Source organism: Theropithecus gelada, chromosome 20 (assembly GCF_003255815.1).
Source record: "Theropithecus gelada isolate Dixy chromosome 20, Tgel_1.0, whole genome shotgun sequence".
NCBI classification, from domain to species: domain Eukaryota; kingdom Metazoa; phylum Chordata; class Mammalia; order Primates; family Cercopithecidae; genus Theropithecus; species Theropithecus gelada.
The window spans coordinates 67268546-67293761 of NC_037688.1; the positions used below are offsets into that span (position 1 = coordinate 67268546).

A 25216-nucleotide genomic window follows, 5' to 3' on the forward strand; every position below is an offset into this window, starting at 1 on the left:
TTTTTTGAGACGGAGTCTCACTGTGTCTCCCAGGCTGGAGTGCAGTGGCGCGATCTCGGCTCACTGCAAGCTCCGCCCCCCGGGTTCACGCCATTCTCCCGCCTCAGCCTCCCAAGTAGCTGGGACTACAGGCGCCCGCTACCGCGCCCGGCTAGTTTTTTGTATTTTTAGTAGAGACGGGGTTTCACCATGTTAGCCAGGATAGTCTCGATCTCCTGACCTTGTGATCCACCCACCTCGGCCTCCCAAAGTGCTGGGATTACAGGCTTGAGCCACCGCGCCCGGCCCCCTATTTATATATTTTTAAGATAGGGTCTGTCTCTATCACCCTGGCTGGAGTACAGTGGCGCAATCTTAGCTTACTACAACTTCCACCTCCTGGGCTCAAGCCATTGTCCCACCTCAGCCTCTTGAGTAGCTGGGACCACAAGGATGTGCCACTATGCCCGGCTAATGTTTGCATTGTTTTTGTAGAGACAGGGTTTCGCCATGTTGCCCAGGCTGGTTTCGGACTCCTGGGCTCAAGCAATCCACCTGCCTCAGCTTTCCAAAGTGCTGGAATTTCAGGCATGAGCCATGGCACCCAGCCATAACATCCTTTCTTTTCATGGCTGAATACTATCCCATTGTCTGGGTAGACCACGTTTTGTTTATCCATTTACCCAGTGATGGACATTTGGTTGTTTCTACTTTTTGGATATTATGAATAATGTAAAGTCCATAATTTTTACCAATATGGACAAGAAAAACAAGAAGAACTCTGAATACCATACCATGGATAGATGGCCTATTATCATTCCATGTCATCTGTACCTTTTTCTGCCAAAATGTTTTGACACATTTGTTAAGTAAGGATCACAATGATGATAATTACTAAAATGGAGAGAACCTGTGGACCGTAGGCACCACTAGGCCATATGACACTCACATTTATAGAATTAGAGAAAGGTGCCATTTTCTTAAAGCACTTTTCCTCCATCTGCTGAAAGATTATTACAATAAACACACGCATCTACAATGACCAATGCAAATAGTTTCTCCATAGAGTTATGCAGTGTACAACATGCACCACTGTCCATGGCCATCCTGCAGGTAGGAGGTCAAGTGGAAAGGTCTCCAACTCAGCTCTAGAAAAGTGCAGAATTAGAGAAGGTATCGTGAAAGAGTTGACTCCCAAGATGATGTTTCAAATACAGATTAGGGTATATATACCCAAAGAATTGAAAAGGTACTCGGGCCGGGCGCGGTGGCTCACGCCTGTAATCCCAGCACTTTGGGAGGCCGAGGCGGGCGGATCACAAGGTCAGGAGATCGAGACCACAGTGAAACCCCGTCTCTACTAAAAATACAAAAAATTAGCCGGGCGCGGTGGTGGGCGCCTGTAGTCCCAGCTACTCAGGAGGCTGAGGCAGGAGAATGGCGTGAACCCAGGAGGCGGAGCTTGCAGTGAGCCGAGATCGCGCCACTGCACTCCAGCCTGGGCGACAGAGCGAGACTCCGTCTCAAAAAAAAAAAAAAAAAAAAAAAAAAAAAAAAAAAAAAAAAAGAAAAGGTACTCAAACTAAAACTTGTACAGGAATGTTCATAGCAGCACGGTGCAGAATAGCCAAAAGGTGGAAATAACCCAAACGTCCATCAACTGTTGATAAACAAAATATGATCTATCCATACAACGTGATATGACTCAGCCACAAATAGGCATGAAGTCTGGGACCTGCTACAACATGAACCAACTTCAGCCACATGCTAAGTGAAGGAAGCCAGACATAAAAGGCCACACATGGTACAATTCCATTTATGCAGAAATATCTAGAATAGGTAAGTCCACAGAAACAGAAAGCAAATTTGTGGTCCCAGGGCTTATGGGGGAGTGACTGCTTAATGAGTACAGGGTTTCATTTTGGAGTAACAGAATATTTTAGAACTAGATAGAGGTGGTAGTTATGTAACACTGTGAATGCACTAAATGCCCCTGAATTATGCACTGTATTTATTTTTTTATTTTTATTACTATTTTTTGAGACAGGGTCTCCCTCTGTCACCCAGGCTGGAGTACAGTGGCGCGATCTCAGCCCACTGCAGCCTCCACCTCCCCGGTGCACGTGACTCTCCTGCCTCAGCCTCCTAAGGAGCTGGGATTACAGGTGTGCACCACAGCACCCAGCTAATCTTTGTATTTTTGGGTAGAGATGAGGTTTTGCCATGTTGGTCTCGAACTCCTGACTTTAGGAGATCCAGCTGCCTCGGCCTCCCAAAATGCTGAGTTTACAGGCATAAGCCACTGTGCTTGGCTCGAATTCTTCACTTTAAAATGGTTCCTTTTATGTAGTGTAAATTTTACCTCAATGGAAAAAAAAAAAAACAGAGAGAGAATGGATTAGGCCAGAGGAGAAGTGGTGGTGGGTGCACTGGGCAGAAGAAATTGCCTGTGCAAAGCCAGGAAGGGGTGAAGCTGCTTTGTACGGAGAACACTGCCTTTGAGTCCAACACAAGCTCAGGCTTGGGGAAGGAATCAGATAAAAAGTTCCAGGATCTTAGAGTTCCCTGTGCTCCACGTGGGTTGGCAGACAGCACCCACATGGAGTCCTTCTGCTCGTCACCAGCACCCTGCAAGCTTCCCACGCCTGGAAGTGGTGTGTTTCCGATGGGAACGTCGGGCCAGAGGTCTCCCAGCAGTCCCCAGCTCGGAGCCACGCTAGCAGCTCCCAGGCCTTCCCTGGAGCCTGCTCCCTCTCCTGGGGGGCCTGTGAGCATCTGAGCCTATAAATCTCTCCTGCTCTGGGCCTAGGATTCACAAGACTGCTAGGAAAGCCTGCCTGTGTCCCTGAAGTAGTGGATCAACATAGCCCATCTGTCTGTCCATCTCAAAATCTTTCCTTAAGATAGTGGAGGTTGTCTGCGCCAGTCCCAGGAGGTTGTCTCTGCCTGGATTCTAATCACAGGGAACCTGGTTCTTCTATCCTTCACCCTCTTTTAAAAAATCATTTTTTAGTACTTTGGGAGACTGAGGTGGGTAGATCACCTGAGGTCAGGAGTTCAAGACCAGCCTGGCCAACATGGTAAAACCCCGTCTCTGCAAAAAATATAAAAATTAGCCGGGTGTGGTGGCACGCGCCTGTAATCCCAGCTACTCGGGGGCGCTGAGGTGGGAGAATTGCTTGAACCCAGGAGGCAGAGGTTGCAGTGAGCCAAGATCAAGCCACTGCACTCCAGCCTGGGCCACAGAGTGAGGCTCCATCTCAGGAAAAAAAAAAAAAAATTTAAACTGGTTTCCCATTTTGCTCTGTCCTCAAGTGAATTTCTCCCCCCGGGTGGAAGCTAAAGGCACGGATATCTGTCTGTCTCCAGAGTATAATGGAGAGATTAAAGTTTGATTTTTTTTTTCTGTTTTTTGTTTTTGTTTTTTCTTTGAGTTGGAGTCTTGTTCTGTTGCCCAGGCTGGAGTGCAGTGGCACAATCTCAGCCCACTGCAACCTCCGCCTCCCGGATTCAAGCGATTCTCCTGCCTCAGCCTCCTGAGTAGCTGGGATTACAGGTGCCTGCCACCATGAGTGGCTAATTTTTTGTATTTTTAGTAGAGATGGGTTTCACCATGTTGCCCAGGCTGATCTCGAACTCCTGACCTCGGGTGATCCACCCGCTTCAGCCTCCCAAAGTGCTGGGATTACAGGCATGAGCCACCACACCTGGCCTCCTTTCTCTTATAAATAGGGACACCATTGATTTAGGTCCCACTCCAAGCCAGGATGACCTCATCTCAACATTCTTCGCTTAATTACATCTGTAAGACCCTTATTCTAAATAACATCACAGATGGGATGCAGTGGCTCATGCCTGTAATCCCAACACTTTGGGAGGCCAAGGCAGGCGGGTCCCTTGAGCTCAGGAGTGTGAAACCAGCCTGGGAAACATAGCAAGACCCCATCTCTAAAAAAAAATACAAAAATTAGCCAGGCATGCTGGCATGTGCCTGTAGTCCCAGCTCCAGGGGAGGCCTGAGAGGGAGGATCACTTGAGCCTGGGAGGTTGAGGTTGCAGTGAGCTGAGATCATGCCACTGCACACCAGCCTGGCGACAAAGTAAGACCCCATCTCAATCAACTGATCAGTCAATAATATCACAGTCCGAGGTTCCGAGTGAACATCTCTTCTGGGAGTGACAATTCAACCCACCCCAGTGACCTTGTGCAAGTTGCCTCGATTCTGAACCTCACTTTCCTTATTTGTAAGAGGGAGGCAATGCCGGTGCCCACCCCAGGGGCTGCTGAGAGAATTCAGTGGGTCACTTCAACACAGGAGTTCAGCATATGCCCGCAGTGCAGTGAGCCCTCGGGAGATCGGAACTGCTAGTGGGATCGTAATGGGGTGGCTCTTTCTTTTCTGTCTTTTTTAAGCTTTGTGGTCATGATGGTTTCATGAAGAACAGTACGGACTCTTTTTCTATTGACCGTTTTTGAAGGGATGAGGAAAAGATTATATGTGTTCACAGCACAAACATAACCAGGATAGAAGTAGAATGGGTGAAAGTAAGTCTTCCTCCTGTCCCTTTTCTCAGTCCTTCAGGCTCAGGCCCGTTTGTTTGTTTGTTTGTTTGTTTTTGGAGTCTTGCTCTGTCACTCAGGCTGGAGTGTAGTGGCGTGATCTTGGCTCACGGCAACCTCCCCCTCTTGGGTTTAAGCAACTCTCCTGTCTCAGCCTCCGGAGTAGCTTGGATTACAGGTGCCTGCCACCATGCCTGGCTAATTTTTGTATTTTTAGTAGAGACAGAGTTTCACCACGTTGGCCAGGTTGGTCTTGAACTCCTGACCTCAAGTGATCTGCCTGCTTCAGCCTCCCAAAGTGCTGGGATTACAGACGTGAGCCACTGTGCCCGTCCCAGGCCCGTTTTTAGAGATAGGGTCTCACTCCACTGCCCAGGCTGGAGTGCCGTGGTGTAATCACAGCTCACTGCAACCTTGAACTCCTTGGCTCAAGGGATCCTACTGTCTCAGCCTCCCAAGGAGCTGGGACAAGGGGTATGTCCATCACACTTAGCTAATTTAAAAAAATAATTTTTTATTTTTTTTAGAGACTGGGTCTTGCTATGTTGTCCAGGCTGGTCTGGAACTCCTGGCCTCAAGTGATCCTCCCATCTCAGCCTCCCAAAGTGTTGAGATTACAGGCATGAACCACTGCATCCTGCCTATATATCTCTCTTTTTAAAACACAAAAGGTATAACACTATGCTACCTCATCTTTGTTTAGCTTAATATATTTTGGAGATTTTTCTGTGTCCATCCATAAAGCTCTGCCTGCTTCTTTTCAATGGCTGCCTATTTTATTCATGTATTTTTTTGAGACAGAGTCTTGCTCTGTTGCCCAGCCTGCTGTGCAGTGGCACGATCTCGGCTCACTGCAACCTCTGCCTCCCGAGTTCAAGCAATTTTCCTGCCTCAGCCTCCTGAGTAGCTGGGATTACCAGCGTGTGCCACCACATCCAGCTAATTTTTGTATTTTTAGTGGAGATGGGGTTTCACCATGTTAGCCAGGCTGGTCTGGAACTCCTGACCTCAAGTGATCCACCCTCCTTGACTTCCCAAAGTGCTGGGATTACAGGCATTATCACTGTGCCCAGTCTGCCTAATTTTAAATGTGCCATTATATAAACACACCAGAATTGAAACTTCCAGAGTTGACTAGTCTTTAGGCCTTTTGTCTTGAGGATTTCATTCAACCAGGCCACCCAAACATCCATCTGTAATCCATGGGAAGAGAGAGAGAACTGATTGGAGTTGGGCATAGGATCTGAGGAACGTGCCCACCTCCAATCAGTTTTCTCTTTAGATTATAGATGGAAGAAAGAGTTCTCTCTTTCACCTTGCCTTCTTTAGTCCCATCCATCCATCCATCTATCCATCCCACTGATTCACCCACCTATCCACTCTGTCCTCCCTCCCATTCACCCAGCCATCCACTCTGTCATCCACCCATTCATTCTTCCGTCCTCCATCCACCCAGCCAAACACCCACCCACCTACCCATCTACCCACCCTTGCCTCCTTTCTTCTTTCTTTCTTTCTTCCTATCTATCCATCTATCCATCCATCCTTCTTTCCTTCTTTCCATCCATCTGTTCGTCCACCTACCCACCCACCCACTCATCTATTTGTCTTCCTGTCTCTCTACCTATCCATCTATCCATCCTTCCATCCAGCCACTTATCTACCTATTCACCCAACCACCCATCTACCTATTCACCCAACCACCCATCCATTTATCCTCCCGTCCATTTACCTATCCATCCATTCTTCCATCCACCCATCCTTTCTTCCTTCCTTCTTTCCTTTCTTCTTTCCTTCCATTCACTTACCTATCCATCTGTCCTTCCATCCTCCCACCCATCTACTCATCTATCCATCCAACCATCCATCCATCCATCCATCCATCCATCCATCTTCCCACCCATCTGCCCATCCACCCACCCATCTACTCACTTACTCATCTGCCTATCCACCTACCCATCCACCCTCCCATCCATCTGTCTATTCATCCATCCACCCACCCATCCATCCACCCACCCTTCAATTCACCCATCTACCCTTCCTTCCTTTCTTCCTTCCTTCCATCTACTCATCTTCCCATCCATCCATCCATCCATCCATCCATCCATCCATCCATCCACCTATCTAACAAGTATAATTCAGCACCTACTATCTATCTGCCAGTACTAGAGATACAATGTTAAACCAAGCCTAGGAGACTTGAAATGAAGCTTGTGAGAGCTGAGCACTGAACTAGTAGGACTGAAGCCAGGGAGTGGATTTAAGAAATGCTTGCCACTGTGGCATTGTCTATCAGCAGATATGATGCTGGGATTTCTACATCATTAGGTGACCATTGAAAGTGTTGGTAACTGTTCTCAGATCTCTCTTTGGGAAGGAAATGGGTCTTCAGAGCCTGGCTCCACGTCAGAGGCCTCTTTAAGAGTAGAAGGTAATGGGTAATGTCTGCTTAATCATGTTTAGTTCTTTGATGACCTCTGTATCTTTTGGGTTTCTCTGGTAGTAAATAATGGAGACTGACTCTGTCATCTAGTAGAGGAAAAGGATTTGTAGGGGAGTATGGAGGAGCTCACAGATGCAGCGGGAATACTGGGAATCAGGCTAGGTAAATGACAGAAACTGGGACTGCTTGGGTCCAGGGGCAGAAAGAAAGTCTGCCTCAGGGCTCTGTCCACCTGCTGTGCTTCCCTGTCCTTGACTGAGCTTGGAGCTTTAGGCCAGAGAGTCCGACCAATGCAGCCTGGAGCACATTCTTACCTCTTGGTTGAAGGTACTTACGAGGCAGTCCCACTAAGACTGTACATGATGGCAGGGGTGATGGGGGAAACCTCAAGGACCACAGGATGCTTCTGGAAGAAGAGGAAATGGATGCTGGATTTACAAAAAACCACAAATGTGCACAATACTATATTACAGATGAAGGAACTGAGGCATGGAGTTTAAGAATACTTGCCCAAGGCCACAGAGCAGAGAAGTGGCTAAGTGGAATTCCAATCTGTATAGATCTAACATCTGTGTTTGGTTCCTATCCTAATCTGGGTGGGGTGGGCCTCCAGCGACACCGCCAGAACTGATGTGGCTGGATGCTAATGACTCCTGGATCAGTCAGGCTCCAGCATCTTTCTGGGGCTGCCTCTCGGACTTTGGGGCTGCCCTTTTGGCTTTGGTCTTGGCCCCTGTGGCCTGGGCAATGAGCCCAGCTGACCTGTTGTCACTTCCAGTGGGGCCGGCATGGAGGAACTTTAGAATGGCCCTAGGAGGAGCCAAGTCCAGACCCTTAGCTCAGAGCTCATTTTAATTCATGGCTCTTTTTTCTTTCTGTTTGCAGATCGGGAGGACCAGTCCATTCTATGCACGTAAGTGGCACTGCTTTATATTCTGTTTTTTTTTGTTGTTTGTTTTGTTTTTTTTTCCCAGAGTTGAGATCCAACCTATGAAAGAAAAGATCCATGAGATCTTTGATTTGTTCATGGTTCCAAGTGCCTCTCTTTATGCCTGGCACAGTGTAGATACTCATTAAACATTTGTGATATGTGTTCTTCTGCGGAGGCAGGCAAACTTAAACTCTTAATGATACCTGGTATCATTTGGTTCCATACCTCTCCTCCTTCCAAAAAACTAGCATTTATTGAACATGTACTGTGTGCCAGGACTTGAACTAAACATATTATATGCAGAATCTAATCTAGTTGCATAACAGCCATCTGTATGAATAAGGAAGATGTTAAACTATCACTTTAATATTTCACAATTATCAAGCCACAAACACATCAGAGCCATATTTGGTGGTTGGTGTAACCGTTTCTTTGAAGACTTAGATACATAGGCAGAAGATAGTAACTCAATTTTAGAATCATTCAGAGAATTTTCACTATTGTATTTATACGCAAGTAACATATTAATATATATTGTTGATTCACTGACATTGAACTCACAGCCAGCAGCTCTGTGGCTGATGCCTGGATGAAATTTATCTGATGTGTATTTCTTACATAATGGATATCACAACCTTATTGTGCTTGGAAACATGAGCCAACACTTGAGCACTATGCTGGGGACGTTTTAGTATGTGTGCTGCCAAAGGGAGCATATCTGAAGGGACATTTTAAACTGCAAAATAACTAACAAAAAGCCACAAAAATACAAAAAGAGGTGGCACTAAATACGCTACAAAAAGGACAGTTGTTTACAGTATGAAAGTTGAAACTAGAAGGTAGAGCATTCCCCTGTTCAACCTGAGCTGGGAACGTGCGCATTGGTGGAGTCGAATTTTCCATGCTCTGCACATGTTCACAAATGACTACAAAAGTGCCATGAATATTGATTTTGGGGTTACAAATAACTTTCAGCAGGTGGGTGAATTTGCAAATATGGAATATGTAAATAATGAGGATAGACTGTGTATATATATATTTAATATCTAATATGTATTATATTTAATATATTTATATTCATATATATATTTTTTAAGATTTGGAAGCAACTAAAGCTATAATTAACAGGGGTTATTTAAATAAAATACAGCATTTCCAGGTAGCCACTGCAAAGAGTGAGGCTGATCTATTTATGCTTAGAGAGAATGCTCTTTGTAGATATACCGATGACGGGAAAACACAAGGGCAAACCAGCATATGCATAATGTAACCATGTGCGTCTTTAAAAAGAGCAGGAATGCGTGGACATGCATATGTTTCCTATTTATCTGGAAGGTCAGTTAAAAACTAGTAATAAGAATTGCAGATGGTGATGGATGGTAGGATGGCAATGAACTGTATCAAGAGAAGATTGAAACAATTCATAAGTTTGGAATTGATATAGCTAGAAAACCCGGAAACAATAAAACAAAGGCAATTATAAACTCCAGGAAAAACCAAAAGTTGGGGTGGAAGGAGAAGTAATCACATTGGACTAAGGAGCCCAGCTGTGCAAGTTTGGAGTATTTATCTAACCAGAATAACTACCTGTGATGGAATTGGCTCTGTGGGGAAAGGGAAGAGGATTAGATGGGGACTGAATTCTCATCTTCCATGGTCAGAAGTAAACATTTGATGTTTAACAATGAGTAGTCTGGATCTAGAGATATAATGCTAACTAGATATGTGGATATAAATGCTAAAACAACCCGCTGATCTGGTTTCCTAGTTTTCTGGCTTCTAGGGGTCACCTACATTCCTTGGCTCATAGTCCCTTCCTCCATCTTTAAATCCTGCAGCACAGTATCTTCAAATCTCTTTTTCTGGTCCCCCTACCTCCCTCTTATAAGGCCCAGGACCCTTGTGGCTATATTAGCCCCACCTAGATTATCCAAGACAGTCTCCTCATCCCAAGCAAACATATTCACAGATTCTGAGGACAGGCTATGGACATTCTTGTGGGGGCTGTTTTTCAGCTGACCACAAAAGCATTTGATCCCCTAGGAGCCAAACCCATGCGTAAGCCACATGTCACCTCCCCAGGAACCAAAATAGTGTTGCTCAACTGCCCTCTGTTGAGTGAATGAATTAAGTGTGGTAACAGAGAGGTGCAGGAAAGAGTAGGACTTTCAGATGGCTTCCCACCCATGTATGGCTATGCATGGGTCACTTAACCTCTCTGAGCTGAGCTTATGGAGAGGCTGTGAAGATGAAGAAGAGGCCGCCCTGCTCTCATATCCAGCACCCATGCCATCAGCAGTGCTGTCTAACATAACTTTGTGATGAGTTCACTTAAAATATTCACTTAAAAATTCACTTAATTGAGCTCTTAAAAAGTGGTAAGTGTATTACAGAACTGAATTTTTAAGATTTTAGTTAATTTAGACAGTGGTTCCTAACTTGGCCAGTGTGATGCTGAAATATTTCTCATCTATGTCCATTCCTCTGACTCCACCACCTCTTCGTAGTTCACGATCCCATCACCTCTCACCAAGGCCTCTGCAGCAGTCTCTTAAGCTCCCTGCTCCCATTGCTTGCTTCCTTCCTTCCTTCAATAGGAATATTCATCCATTATTCATTGAATAAATATTCATTAGCATGCTGTCATAAAGTGTGGATTCCAGAACCTAACCCTTTGGATTTGAATTCTGGCCCCATCATTGTCTAGTTGTATGCTCCGGGAAACAGGTCAGTTTACTCCTCTGAGCCTCAGTTTCCCCATCTGTAAAATGGGAACAGTAAGCACCCCATTGTGTTGGAAGGATTAAATGAGTCACTACATGTGAAGAACAGAGAAACAGGCCACTACCCCATGGCGAGCACTTTGTAATGATCAATTGCTATTGCAGTGAAAGTGCTCACTATTTTTAAAAAATCCTTCCTGCAATCCAGTATCCATCCTGCAGTTTATTTATTTATTTATTTATTTAAGATGGAGTTTTGCTCTTGTTGCCCAGGCTGGAGTGCAATGGCATGATCTTTGCTCACCGCAACCTCCACCTCCCGGGTTCAAGTGATTCTCCTGCCTCAGCCTCCCAGGTAGCTGGGATTACAGGCATGTACCACCATGCCCCGGCTAATTTTGTATTTTTAGTAGAGACAGGGTTTCGCCATGTTGGTCAGGCTGGTCTCGAACTCCTGACCTCAGGGGACCCAGGGAGCCTCAGCCTCCCAAGTGCTGGGATTACAGGCATGAGCCGCTGCACCTGGCCCATCCTGCAGTTTGTTGTTGTTGTTGTTTTTTCTTGTTGAGACAGAGTCTCACTCTTTTGTCCAGGCTGGAGTGCAGTGGTGCAATCTCGGCTCACTGTGCAACCCCCACCTCCTGGGTTCAAGCAATTCTCCTGCCTCAGCTTCCCGAGTAGTATGCCATCATGCCCGGCTAATTTTTGTATTGTTATTAGAGATGGGGTTTCTCCATGTTGGCCAGCCTTGTCTCAAACTCCTGATTTCAGATGATCCACCCACCTCGGTCAGCCTCCCAAAGTGCTGGGATTACAGGCATGAGCCACTGCACCCAGCCCATCCTGCAGTTTTGATTCTCCCCACACTGGTTCTAAAGCCCCGTTCCCCTCCTGAAATGGTTTCCTGCACCCATGAGAATAAAACTCAGATTCCTTACCGTGACTTGGAAGATTGAGTGTGGATCTGCTCTTCCCTCGTCACTTCCTGCTGTCCCCCTCCGTTGTGGCTCTCCAGGCACACTGGAGAGCATTCTGCCTCATACTTGGGCCCAGCATTTCCCTCCCTTGGACCTCTGTCCATACCGTTTGCCCTGCCTGGCCCACCCTTCCCTCCATCCTTCCCACAGGGCTCTCTTGTAACTTTCAAGGCTCAGCAACTCTCTGGCTTCCCCATACACAGCCTCCCCTCTCCTCCCTTCCCCTCAATCTTCTCAGTCATATCACGCTGATATAGCAATGGTGTCTCCACCACAAACTATCTTGATTATTTGTTTGTTGACTTGGCTGTTGTGTATCTTCATCTCCTGGAATGCAGCATTAGCAAGGACTTAGCACACTGCCCACACACAACCAATGCTGGAGAAGTAGGTGTTAGCCATTGTTAGGGAGGAAATCTCAAAACGATGCAACTAGTATTTGCAAATGCATCCGGTCACCCCAGAACCACCAACATCTTCAGTCTCTGTATTAGATTTTATTTTGCCTGTTGCGAAATTCAGCCAAAGTGACAAGAAGGACCTACAAGTTGACAGTAGGGCTGAGCTTTCAGGCATAGTTGGTGGTCAGGAGAAGCCGGGTTGGAACCAACTGTTTGGTTATGCAGTTAAGAAACTGGAAATTGGCTGGGTGTGGTGGCTTATGCCTGGAAACTCAGGGTCTTGAGAGGCCGAGGCAGGAGGGTTGCTTAAGGCCAGAAGTTTGAGACCAAACTGAGGAACACAGTGAGACTCCATCACTACAACAAATTCAAAAATTAGGTAGGTGGGATGGTGCACACCTGTAGTCCCAGCTACTCAGGAGGTTGGGGAGGGAGGATCACTTGAGCTTGGGAGTTAGAGGCTAAGTGAGCTGTGATCGTACCACTGCACCTCAGTCTGGGCAACAGCAAGACCCAGAGAGAGAGAGAGAGGAAGGAATGAAGGAAGGAAAGGAAGGGAAGGAAGAAAAGAAAGAAAGGAAAACTGAAAGCTGAATAAATGTAATTTTTAGGCCTGAGTTGTATTTTGTCTAGCATGTAATCCATCCAGTGTACTCAGTTTAATTAGAGGCCATGGGCCTGGTTGGAGAAAGAGCTGTGTGATCAAGGGGCTAAATTAAGAGGAGGAGGGTGCTGGCACATAAAATTAGAGAGAGGTAGCGGGGGTGCTTCCAGGCCCTGGGGAGGAGTTTAAACTTTCGTCTAAAATGAATGACAGGCCAGGCACGGTGGCTCATGCCTGTAATCCTAGCACTTTGGGAGGCCAAGGCAGGCTGATCGCTTGAGCTCAGGAGTTCAAGACCAGCCTGGCCAACATGGCAAAACCCCATCTCTACAAAAAACACAAAACTTAGCTGAGCATAATAGCATGTGCCTGTAGTCCCAGCTACTTAGGAGGGTGAGGCAGGAGGATCTCGGCTCACCGAGCCTGGGAGGTAGAAATTTGGCAGTGAACCAAGATTGCACCACTGCACTTCAGCCTGAGTGACACAGTGAGATCCCACCTCAACAAATATATCCAATAATAAAATAAATAAATACAATGGATGAGAATGTGCTAAGGGACTCAAGCCAGGGAAGGACAAACTTGGACCAGTGAGTCAAATCAGGCCCTTGCCTATTTATTCTAGATAAAGTTTTATTGAAACACAGCCGCACCCACTTGTTTACATATTTGCTTTTGTGCTGCAGTGGAGAGCTGAGCTTTTACAGAAAGAGTTTGCTAACTCCTAGCTTAAACAGTGGGAAATTGTGAATATTATTTATATCTTAATGATAGGATGAACGTTGAAAATCATTATACAAACAATAGGTAAGCACTACGGAAGCAGTGGTTATAAAAGTAATAATAGGTGGGCACAGTGGCTCACACCTGTAATCCCAACATTTTAGGAGGCCAAGGCAGGAGGATTGCCTGAGGCCTGGAGTTCAAGACTATCCTGGGCAACTTAGTGAGACTCCACAAAATCACAAAATTAGCTAGCTGTAGTGGCACATGCTTGTCATCCCAGCTACTCAGGAGGCTGAGGTGGGAGGGCCACATGAACCCAGGAGTTCGAGATTGCAGTGAGTCAACATTGTGCCATTGCCTCCAGCCTGAGCAACAAGCAAAACTGTCTCAAAAAACAAAAGTAATAATAACAAACATTTTGATATACCAGGCATTGTTCTAAGCATTTTATATAAATATTCACTCATTTAATCCTCATAAGAATCATATAAAAGGTCAGGTATGGTGGCTGATGCCTGCATTCCCAGCACTTTGAGAGGCTAAGGCTAGAGATCACTTGAGACCAGGAGTTTGAGACCAGCTTGGGCAAAATAGCGAGATCCCTGTCTCTACAAAAAAATTTAAAGATTAGCCAGCTGTGGTGGTGTGTACCTGTAGTCCCAGCTACTTGGGAGGCTGGGGCAGGAATATCACTTGAGCCTAGGAATTCTCAGTTGCGGTGAGCTATGATTGCATCACTGCACTCCAGCCTGAGCCACAGAGTGAGACCTTGTCTCAAAAAAAAAAAAAAAAAAAAAATCATACAAGGTACGTGTTTTTATTATACCCATTTTATAATGGGGTAAAGAAACTGAGGTATGGAGAGGCTAAATGACTTGCCTAAGGTCACACACAGGTAACTGGCAGAGCAGGGATTTGAACTTGAGCAATGTGGCCCTGGAGCCCATTATGCTATTCTGCCAATTGATGCTGTAGGGGAGAGAGGCGTTGTTTCTGCCTGGGGTTTTGCAGGACGTGTAGGAGTTGTACAGTACAAAATGCCAGAACGCCTTGCCAGTCACATAAAGACCAGGGACTGAATAGCTGTGCGGTTCATCAGAGACAATTTGGCTTTCCTACCAATGGCAAACCACAGGCTGCAATGGACTTGGCAATATTCAACCCTGGGAGCCAGGACGAGGTACAGAATTTGTAAAATTTTGCAAAATGAAAATGCTGGCTGAGCGCAGTGGTTCACACCTGGAATCCCAGCACTTTGGGAGGCTGAGGCAGGCAGATCACGTGAGGTCAGGCGTTCGAGGCCAGCCTCACCAATATGGTGAAATCCCATCTCTACCAAAAATATAAGAATTACCCAGGCATAGTGGCAGGCACCTGTAGTTCCAGCTACTTGGGAGGCTGAGGCAGGAGAATCACTTGAACCCGGGAGGTAGAGGTTGCAGTGAGCCAACATCACGCACTGTACTCCAGCCGGGCAATAGAGCAAGACTCGGTCTCAAAAGAAAAGAAAATAAAATGCAGAACCTTTATAAAGAATTATGAAGAATTTCCAGATGACAACATTAGAGTATTAAATCAAGCACAGGGTGGTCCCTGTAAGACTGTACAGGTCCCATTGATGAAGCCAGCCTGGATGAGGGGTTAAGTGGCCATTGGGTGGTTCCTCCCAGCCGCTGGGGCTGGACTGATTAAAAGGAATTGGCATGGGGGTAATTACAAGGCCAGGAGGCCATATTTGGTCATGAGCCCGGTCCTTCTCTGGGAAGATGGAGAGGAAGACACAAGAAAGGAGTTTAGGGTGCTCAGACCAGGAAAGCATCTTCACCCCTAGAGGTGGGGGTCAGAAAAGCCAAGTTATGAATGTTTCTGGACCAACTCGGAGCATATCAACCTTCAGACACCCACGAGCCTGGAGCTTGGAATGTTTTATTTGGCAGAACCTCCCAGGGCAATTTGTTTTTCTCAACAGAACTTGGAAACAGTGGAGCCCAGCAGCTACATGGGAAGGGGTAGAATCCCAGAGTTTACGTCCCACTCCCTATCCCGGGCAAAGTGGAAGACCATACCCATGGACGGGGCATGTTGATGTCTTTGGTTTTTTGTTTGTTTGTTTGGTTTTTGAGATGGAGTCTCATTCTATTGCCCAGGCTGGAGTGCAGTAGCACAATCTCAGCTCACTGTAATCTCCGCCTCCTGGGTTCAAGCGATTCTTCTGCCTCAGCCCCCGCCTGCCCCACCAAGTAGCTGGGATTACAGGCGCACACCACCACACCCCGCTAATTTTTGTATTTTTAGTAGTGACAGGGTTTCACCATGTTGGCCAGGCTGGTCTTGAACTCCTGACCTCAAGTGATCCACCTGTCTCAGCCTTCCAAAGTGCTGGGATGACAACCGTGAGCCACCACACCCAGTGATGTCTTTGTTGTAAAAGGGAGGAGGTGAGGGGGGAGGTTCAAGGCCAGAGTGGAAAGGAAGGAATTGTGGGAAAGAGAAGGGAGCACCAGCAGTCTAGGAACACTGGTGTGTTGGCATGAAGAGTGTGTTGCACACGTGTTGTTTGTGCACACTGCCGTCCTGATTCTTGTCTTGGATCTGAATAGGTTCATGACCGCCTACGCAAGTGGTTTCCTACACCCAAAATTTTCTCTGCTTTCTCTTGCTTGAATCAGAATCCATCCCCTTCACTTTAGAATGAAGTCTAGCAAAGTTCTGACATTAGCCTGATTGAAGTAATTCATACCTAGGTGTGAATGACTGAGTGGCTTGATTCATTGGTTAGGGCAAGTAAAGACTGCTGGAATATATGGCAGAACTCCGATGGAGTGATGCTGGGACTTCACTCTGTCTTTTCTCTTTGCTGATTTGTTAAAATAAAAGTGTAGGAGGCAGAACATGGGCCCTGGTGTCAAGGGGACCTAAGTTCAAATCCTGCTTCTCCTCCATTTCCTATCTGTGTGAAAGCAAGAGCAATTGTGGGCTGGAGCAGTTTACTTCAACCTCTCTTTGCCTCATTTTCCCCAGGTGGGTGATGAGGATAATTAATAACTCTCATTAGATTTCTGAGTAGAGTAAATGTAAAGATTTTGTGAGCCCAAAGCCTAGTACTGTGTAGGCTTTCAACAAATATCAATTCCCCTTCCCCGTCCTTTCTTCTGGCCTTGGAAAGCAAGTCCCTAGAGGGTTGGGCCTGTGTCATGGAACAACTTGGTGAAATGTAGGAAAAGGAATTCTGATTGCATTAGAATCAGAGACCTGACTTTCCATTCCGACTGTATCCCTTCTTTGCTGTGTGACCTAGGGAAAATTGCTTACCCACTCTGTGCAAGACTCCTCCTTCTATAACAACATGGAGGCAGGAAGAGGATAAAGGAAATAATTCATGTAGAGCAATTAGCAAAGGACCCTTCCCTCTATATGCCCCCAATGACAAATGCCAATTCTTCTCTCTCTTAAGAGATGGGATCTTGCTATGTTGCCCAGGCTTCTCTCAAACTCCTGGCCTCAAGTGATCCTCCCAACTCAGCCTCCTGAGTAGCTGCGATTATAAACATGGCCAATTCTCTGCTGCACCTGGCCAGTTCTCCTCTTTTACACACACACACACACACACACACACACACACACACATACACATACATACATTCTGGTCTTAGTTTCCCCTTCTGGGGATATAGGGTAATACTTTCATGGTTCCCATTTCATATACTGCCTCCGAGGCCATGTGAAACAATGTGGCCACTGGGAAGGAAGGCCTCTAGGAAGGGAAGGGACCGCACAAAGTCACTGCAAGATGTTCCATCATTCTTGGCCATCAGAGACTTGATTTCTGGACAGTGGGACCTGTAGGATTAGGCCCAGAATTTGGGCCACTTCTTTTTTTTCCTTTCCCCCTTTCTTTTTTCTTTCCTTCTATTTCTTTTTTAAGCCATGAGCCAAGTTATTAATGGGCCCTTGGCAGAGAAAATTAATTTCTTTACTTCCTAATTAGGAAGAAGAGCAGAGACTGTACTAGCTGTGGTGGCACTGGTTCAGCACAGAGAACCTTGGGCCGACCTTGGGGTGAACAAATTCTTTTCCCAACTTAAAAAAAAAAATCTCTCTTGTATTTTAGAGTATTAAGTGAGCTCAGAAAATGAGAGAGATGAGGCAAAGAAAGAAAACACAAAAAACAAAAGTAAACTGAAAAAATAGGAGAAGACAATAAACAACTGAAGTTTTGGTCAAGGCACTGTCCTTATCTTTCACTAGGAGTGGTGGGACATAGAGGAAGTATCTAGATGGAGCCATTCCATTGTGATTATTTCTGATGGCCAAAACGGGTAGCTAGTTCATGAAGACCATCCTGGTTTAAAAAACAAACAAACAAACAAAAACACTACCTTCATATTCCAGGAGTACATACTTTTTTGATAAGACAAACCATGTCATACTAATCTGAACATATCAGTCATTCACACTTTAGTGTGAATTACTTCAACTGGGCTTATCCTTAGATTCTTGGCTGAGATCATCAGCTAGCCTCCTGATACATGGGGTGGGATTCCTCAGAAGATAAAGGGGCTTGCCTCTGCTCAGTGATCAATGGGATAACCAGTGTTTTGGTAAATTTTTCTTTCCATAAGGGAGCTTCTTAAACTTTAGGTCCTGGTACTCCAGAGGCACTTAAGACCTTTCTTGAAGGCTGCCTTGTGCCCGGTCTTTCCATTTCTAGCAATGCTAATGATGTCTTAAAAGTAGACAATTCCAAATAAACCTGTTTGGACCCTTGTAGGAAAACTAAGGTTTTCTTTTTCACCCTATTTTTTAAAAGATGAGGTCTTGCTCTGTCACCCAGGCTGGAGTGCAGTGGTGTGATCATGGCTCAGTGCAGCCTCAAACTCCTGGGCTCAGGCCATCCTCCCACCTCAGCCTCCTGAGTAGCTGGGACTACAGGCATGCACCACCATGCCTGGTTAATTTTTCTTATTTTTTATAGAGTCAGGGTTTTGCTGTATTGCTCAGGCTGGTCTTGAACTCCTGGACTCGAGTGATCCTTCTGCCTCAATTTCCCCAATAGCTGGGACTACAGGCATGTGCCACCATGCCTGGCTAATTTTTAAAATTTTTTGTAGAGGCATTGTCTCTCTGTGTTGCTGAGGCTGGTCTCAGACTGCTTGGCTCAAATGATCCTCCCACTTCAGCCTCCCGAAGTGCTGGGATCACAGGCATGAGCCACCACGCCCAGCCCACCTTTTCACTCTTTGTATCTGAATTCTTTTGTACGTCCTCTTGGAAGGAATAGATTGGGCATTGGACCTAGGTTGGGGACCCAGTTCAGCTCACTACCAGAGATGTGACCTTGGGCAAGTTACTTCGCCTCTGGGAGCCTCCGTTTCACCCTCTGGGAAATGGTGGTGATGATCATTATCGCCCTGCCTGGCTCATAGAGCTGCGAAAAGGTCACCATGGAACGTGTGCATAGATGATGTCCACTGGGCCACTGTTCCTGTGTCTTTCAGAGGCGAGTCTGGAGCCGGGAAAACCGAAAACACCAAGAAGGTCATTCAGTACCTGGCCGTGGTGGCCTCCTCCCACAAGGGCAAGAAAGACACAAGCATCACGGTGAGTGGCAGTTCCCAATCAGAGACCATGATTTAACCAACCGGTCTCCAGCTTGCAGCGCAACCGAGATACAAACAGAACATCGCTGCAAGAACTCAGGCCCTGTCTGACTCCCCCTTCCCTGAAGACTCAAAGAGGGACCATCTTTTTGGCGAGCAGGCCTGTTGAGTATGGGTGATTTCTTGGTTCAGCTGGAAGCATCTCTCCAGAAGGGGGCCCGTTTTGTGAAATGAGAATAAGCCCTTTCCTTCCGCAGTGAGATCTTCCTTCACGTCGGGGCTTCTCAGTGGTGGCACTGATGTCATTTTGGACCAGATAACTCTTTCTTGGAGGGACTTCCCCGTGCCTTGTACAATATTTCATGACATCCCTGGCCTCGACCCACTAGATGCAGATAGCCCCCTTCCCTCCAGTTGTGACAACCAAAAATATCTGTAGACTTATCAGATGTCCCCTGGGGTGGGACAGTTGCCCTAGATTGAGAATCACTCCTTTCAGTGAATCTCTGTAAAGTCCTAGGGGTTAAGGTACCTTTTGGGTTCCCTGATTCCTCCACGTGTCCCCCATCCCTGGAATGGAGACGCTGGTATCACTCGGCCCAGGGACTTCAGTGCAATGCCAGTCAGTAACTGTGGATGGAGCACCTACTGTGTGCCAGGCACCACTTGGGGTGGGGGCCTGGGGATAAGTCTGAGAGATGCTGTTACTCTCTTCTGTGGGCTTCTGGACCTGTGGAAGAGCACGTAGTTGTCAAATAATCCCAGAAATAAACAGATGATGACACGATATGACTAATGATGACACAGTATGACTAATGATGACACAGTATGACTAAGAGCTTGGGAGGAAAAGAAGAAGCGGTTTCTAGGGTCACCCCCTCTAGGGCCCATCCTTCTCTTCCTCCTCGTGTGTCAGCCCCGTCCCATCTGTCCCACAGGAGGGGGCACGCGGTGGGGCCGCCAGAACTGGCCAGCACCTCCGTCTGCAGGTTCGCAGGCGGGAAGATGGTAGGATGGAGATCTGACCACGGTGTGGGGGTCTCTCCAGTGTTCGCCATTCCGGATGTCGCTTTAGGCCCTCAGAGGGGACTCTGGGGCAGCCACCATGGCCGGCTTGTCCAGAGGCCCTTGGAGATCTGGAATGGGCGCCGGTTGTGGCTTTGGAGAACTTTCCTTCTCCGAACAAATGCAGGAAACTCAAGATTCAGCATCCTAGAGTTGTCTCTGGCAAGTTGGTTTCTAGCCATAGTGAGTGGGAACAACGGCTCCAAAGGCTGCGTGGCAGTAAAAATACAGTTTCCACTGCCTTCCCTTTCCCCAAAGAGTGAAAATAGGACACAATACTTTCTAACAACTCATCTTTATCAAGGGCCTAGTATGTGCTACTTGTTTTGGCTGCATGTGTAAACACATCTCAGGCATTGTCTCACTGGATACTGTTTTAAGGAGCCTAATGTGACCCCAGTAATTATGAAAACCTTTGAAATGTCTGGATCTCTAAGAAATTAGAAAAAGGAGGGAATGGCTGAGCATGGGGGCTCATGACTGTAATCTCAGTGCTTTGGGAGGCGAAGGCGGGAGGATGGTCTGAGTTCAGGAGTTCAGGACCAGTCTGGGTGACATAGTGAGACCCTGTCTGTACAAGAAAAAAAAAAAAAATGGAATTAGCCAGGCATGGTGTGCATGCCTGTAGTCTTAGCTACTTGGGAGGCTGAGGCAGGAGGATCGCCTGAGCCCAGGAGGTTGAGACTGCAGTGAGCTGTGATCACATCCCTGCAGCTAAACAGAGAGAAAAAAACAGTATCAAGGAAAAGGAGCTGACCTGTCTGTCTTGGGGACTCTAGGCTGTTTGGGGGGATCAAAGTCATATATTCTCCAGCCCCTGATGTCCATGTGATGGAAATAACACTGACATTTGTTTTATACTGTGTTGTTCAACCACAGCAAGGCCCATCTTTTGCCTACGTGAGTAACTGAGAGTGTTTTCCTGGTGTGTAGGGGAGGCACGGAGTGAATTTAGATCTGCATGATCCTGTTGCACCCACCAAGTCCCGTAGCTGGTGGTAGAAATGGGGTAGGCCCTGGAGTTTCACAACTCAAACAAGTAAATGCACCAAGATACCATCCTGTGGGTGTCTGATGCCAGGGCAGGGTGTCGGGGTGCATTTACCACCCACTGGACTCCTATTGGAATCCCCAGAGTTGCGCTTCAGCCTGAAATGGATTTCTCCAGTTCAGAATGAACCCCTGCACCCTTCAAAGCATCCACTCCTGGTACCCCTGACTGGAACAACCTAGACAGAGACGTCTGTCCCATCTGGCTGAGTGTCTTAGGACTGTCAGGCACCAAAGCTTCCCTGGCTCCATGGACAGTCAATGGCACAGCTGTGGCATGCCTCCCTCTTCTCTCCCCGCCATCATCCCTAAGTTTCTTCCCCCAGCCCTGTCCCTGGTGCACCAGTGTGTCCTTGTGCATGCGTGTGCAGTGCGTGTCTGTCTCTTGCATGCTGGTTGCTTGACTCAAGCCTCCAGAAAGCGTCTTGGAGGTTGCGATGCACTAGCTTTGGTGGCGCGGTAAGGCCCCAGCTACGCAACGCATAACCTGGTCCTGCTTGGACCTGTGCATATGAACTCATCTCTAACGCAGAGCTTGGGGGGCTGACATGTGGGTCCCAGCCTAGAAGAAACCCACAGGTGTCTTGCTCGGCTCCCAAAAAGATCATTGAATCCATCTTAGTTAGACCCCGGGTGACAGTGTTGCAGATCAGAAGGAGAAGTACAGTTCTTATCTGGGATCTGCTCTAGTGTGACCTTGGCCGAGTCAGTTAACTTCTTGGGGCTAGGGTTTCGTCATCTATGAAATGAAGGGTTTGCACCAGGTCCCCCCATTTAAAGCTCTCTTGCCAGGACTTTTCAACCTTATCTGCTAGAATCCCCATTCCAGAAAGAGAGCCTTTTTCAGAGACCGTGGAGACCCCAAGTTTATGTGAACGAAAGTGATTCCTTTAGTCATCTTCCCACCAACAAGGAAACACCCACGGCGCTCCTCGTAAATTTCCACCGGTCTCAGCTGTGGTGATTCCACTTGTGGCTGAGATTTTTATGCCAATGAGGCTTTTGCTTCATCTTTCTCTGGGAGCTACAAAAAGGAGGATGTGTGGATGAATAAAAACAGAAACAAATAGCAGCTTCCTGCTTTGTCCTGTAGACCAGGTACCCTGATGCCTTCCTGGCATGCAGAGGAGCAAGGAGGAAGCCATGCCCATCATTGTCCCCTCTAGACGCTTTCCCGGCTCCTGTCCAGGCCAGCCCTGCTGCCTGGAAAAATAAGGAAGGGAAGGCAGGAGAGAGATCGAGGAGAAAAACTCCCAGAATCCAGGGCCTGGAGGCTTCAGGGCCCATCTGCAGCCGCTGTGTTTTAGGGCAAGGCCAAGAGCAGCTCCTTTGCTTTCCCAGCTTAACTTACCACATTGGCCCTTTCCTGCCATGATTAATCACGTGACCGCATTTGTGCACATAGCCGGCGGGCTATGTACAGTCTCAGCTGCCTTTAACCCGATGAATGGAGCTCAGGCAACCTGCTTTGAAGCTTTATTCTGCAGTCTGCTAAGAGGATTCCTGGTGGGTTTTGTGCATTCCTTACTTGTCTTCTGTAGGAGACTTCAGAAAACCAGTCCTGAGAAAGGAAAAATTGCAGTTTAAAAAAATTGCACTAAAATAATCAGAAGGAGGATTGTAGTGGTTTAACTTGAAGAACACTGCTTGTTAAACATGAACAGTAGCACGACTGCCATGTACAGTGGGGCAGGTGGTGCACTGCACAACTCTGTGGGGCACCATTCATCATGATGTAAATGACGTCACCGGCATTGTACAAGGCAGTGGCTTTGAGTGGCAGTGATGTTGTAGAGATGAGCAGGCCCTAGTCTTGAAAAAAGTGACCTTCCTAAGGAGCAGATGTCCTAGCTGTGAGAGAGCCCAGACAGTTTCTTCTTTTCTTCTGAAATCCTCCTGTAAATCTGGACATTAGCATCGGGGTCTAAGAGGAGGTAGGAGGTAGGAGAGAACCTGTGGGTTAAGGGCAGAGTTTTGTGACAACATCCATCCAAGGTAGAACTGTCAGGACCTAGGTTGCTTTCTCCAATAACTAGATGTGAATGAATTTTAGGGAGAGCTGGAAAAGCAGCTTCTACAAGCAAACCCGATTCTGGAGGCTTTCGGCAACGCCAAAACAGTCAAGAATGACAACTCCTCACGATTCGTAAGTAGCAAAGCCACGCGGGTTTTCCAGAAAAGGTTTGGTGTCATTTCCTGCCTGGGCTGCAGAGTGTTTGTGTACGGAGGTGGGAGGGGCATCTGACCCTGGAGAGATGGGCTGTACCTTACAATCTTGCAAGGGCTCCTGCCTCTCACACTCTCATTCATTCATTCATTTACTGTTCACTCAACAAATACTGGTCAGGTGCGGTGGCTCACACCTGTAATCCCAGCACTTCGGGAGGCTGAGATGGGAGGATCACTTGAGCCCAGGGGTTCTAGACCAGCCTAGGCAACAAAGTGAGACCCCTATCTCTATTATTAAAATTTTAAAAATTATTTATTGAGCACGTGGTATGTGCTAGACCCTTACATCCAATACCATTTTATGTAGCAAAACATGAATTGAGTGCCAACTATGTACCAGGCACGCACCTTCTCCAAGAAATATTTAGTAAGTACCTACTCTGTACAATTATTCTGGTAGGCACTTTTACATGTACCACCATTCTCTTTGTTTGTTTCTCATTTGCTGTTTTTATTAAGTGCCTGCTGTGTACCAGGCACTGAGCGAGGCTCACAGGATTGTGATGAATAGTTCAGGTATGGTTCCAGCCTTCATGAAGCTGGTTCTTCCAATTGAAGAACAGACAGTGAGTGAGGCAGGGGGTACTAGCTTCCCACGCACACTCCCCCAGGCTCCAAAGCAAAAGGTTTTTGCCTGAGCCCAACAGGGGCAGGGGAACTCTGAAAGTGGGTGGTTGACGTTATGTAGACAAAAATGGTTTCATTGTACAAAAGAAGCTGTTGCCTCTCTGTAGGAGGGTCAGAAAGATATTTTAGTAAGAAAAGATGAAAGAAAAATTGCCTCTGCGTTCCAGGAGTAGGGGGTCTCTGAACTGTCGCTCACTGGGATGGGGTCCCATGAAAGACTTTGCAGAAAGTTCTGCTCTACTGAGCATAGTCACATGGTGGTCCCTGACCCTGCGATCCCCAAGGCCCATTTTAGTAACAAATAATTACACAATGTCTCCTTTCCTTGCCCAAAATTAGAATCATAGATAGTATCACCTCCTACACGGATTAGATGAATACACATCAGCATAATACCCTAACTGTAATGTGAAGAAGAAATAACATAAGACAATTCATTTAAAAAGGGTGCATTTCAGGCCCAGCGAGGTGGCTCATGCCTGTAGTCCCAGCACTTTGGGAGACTGAGATGGGCAGATCACTTGAGCTCAAGAGTTTGAGACCAGCCTAGGCAACATGGAGAAACCCCATCTCTACAAAAATAAATAAATAAATAAATAGAATAAAGTGCATTTCAGCATGTCAATGCTTGGGCCAGGCCACAGCAACAGAAGACACAGTAAGAGACAGACACTTAGGTCTATCCACTGCGACAGCTACAAATACAAGGAAAAGGGTCAAGTTCAGGCACTGATGATGTTGGGATGGGATTTTCCAGAATGGCAACTGACTCTCAGTGAAGCACTGAACCAAAAAACAATCTTCTCTAGAGTCACACAGATGGGATATTCTTATATTACAACAACATTGTAAACACTTTTTAATGCTTTTATTTAAAAGCATAAAAATCTAGGCAGGGCACAGAGTGGCTCACACCTGTAAACCCAGCACTTTGGGAGGCTGAGGTGGGAAGATCACCTGAGGTCAGGAGTTTGCGACCAGCCTGGCCAACATGATGAAACCCTGTCTCTATTAAAAATGCAAAACTTAGCTAGGCGTGGTGACACACCCCTGTATTCCCAGCTACTTGGGAGGCTGAGGTGGGAGAATCACTTGAACCTGAGGAGATGGAGGTTGCAGCGAGCCAAAGTCACACCACTGCACTCTAACCTGGGTGACAGAGTGAGACTCCGTCTCAAAAAAAAAAAAAAAGAAAAAGAAAAAAGCATAAAAATCTAAAGGCGTAAAGGTTAGGTTCTAAGTCTAGCTAATTACAAACAGATTTTTACCTCCGTGAGTGTCAGGTGAGACATTGCAAGAG

General features: G+C 46.7%; 1 protein-coding gene across 2 annotated transcripts in view; it reads left to right on the top strand.

Annotated features, from left to right (window-relative positions):
- Nucleotides 1–25216, top strand: part of MYH11 (myosin heavy chain 11) — a 158421-nt gene that overhangs the window by 51968 nt on the left and 81237 nt on the right. The window contains exons 4-7 of one of the 2 annotated variants that reach the window (XM_025371299.1): nucleotides 7869–7896; nucleotides 18844–18946; nucleotides 20890–20910; nucleotides 23114–23206. In XM_025371299.1, coding sequence (XP_025227084.1) covers nucleotides 7869–7896; nucleotides 18844–18946; nucleotides 20890–20910; nucleotides 23114–23206 — 245 coding nt within the window. The remainder of the gene's footprint in view (nucleotides 1–7868; nucleotides 7897–18843; nucleotides 18947–20889; nucleotides 20911–23113; nucleotides 23207–25216) is intronic. The other variant, XM_025371300.1, reaches the window with a different exon arrangement.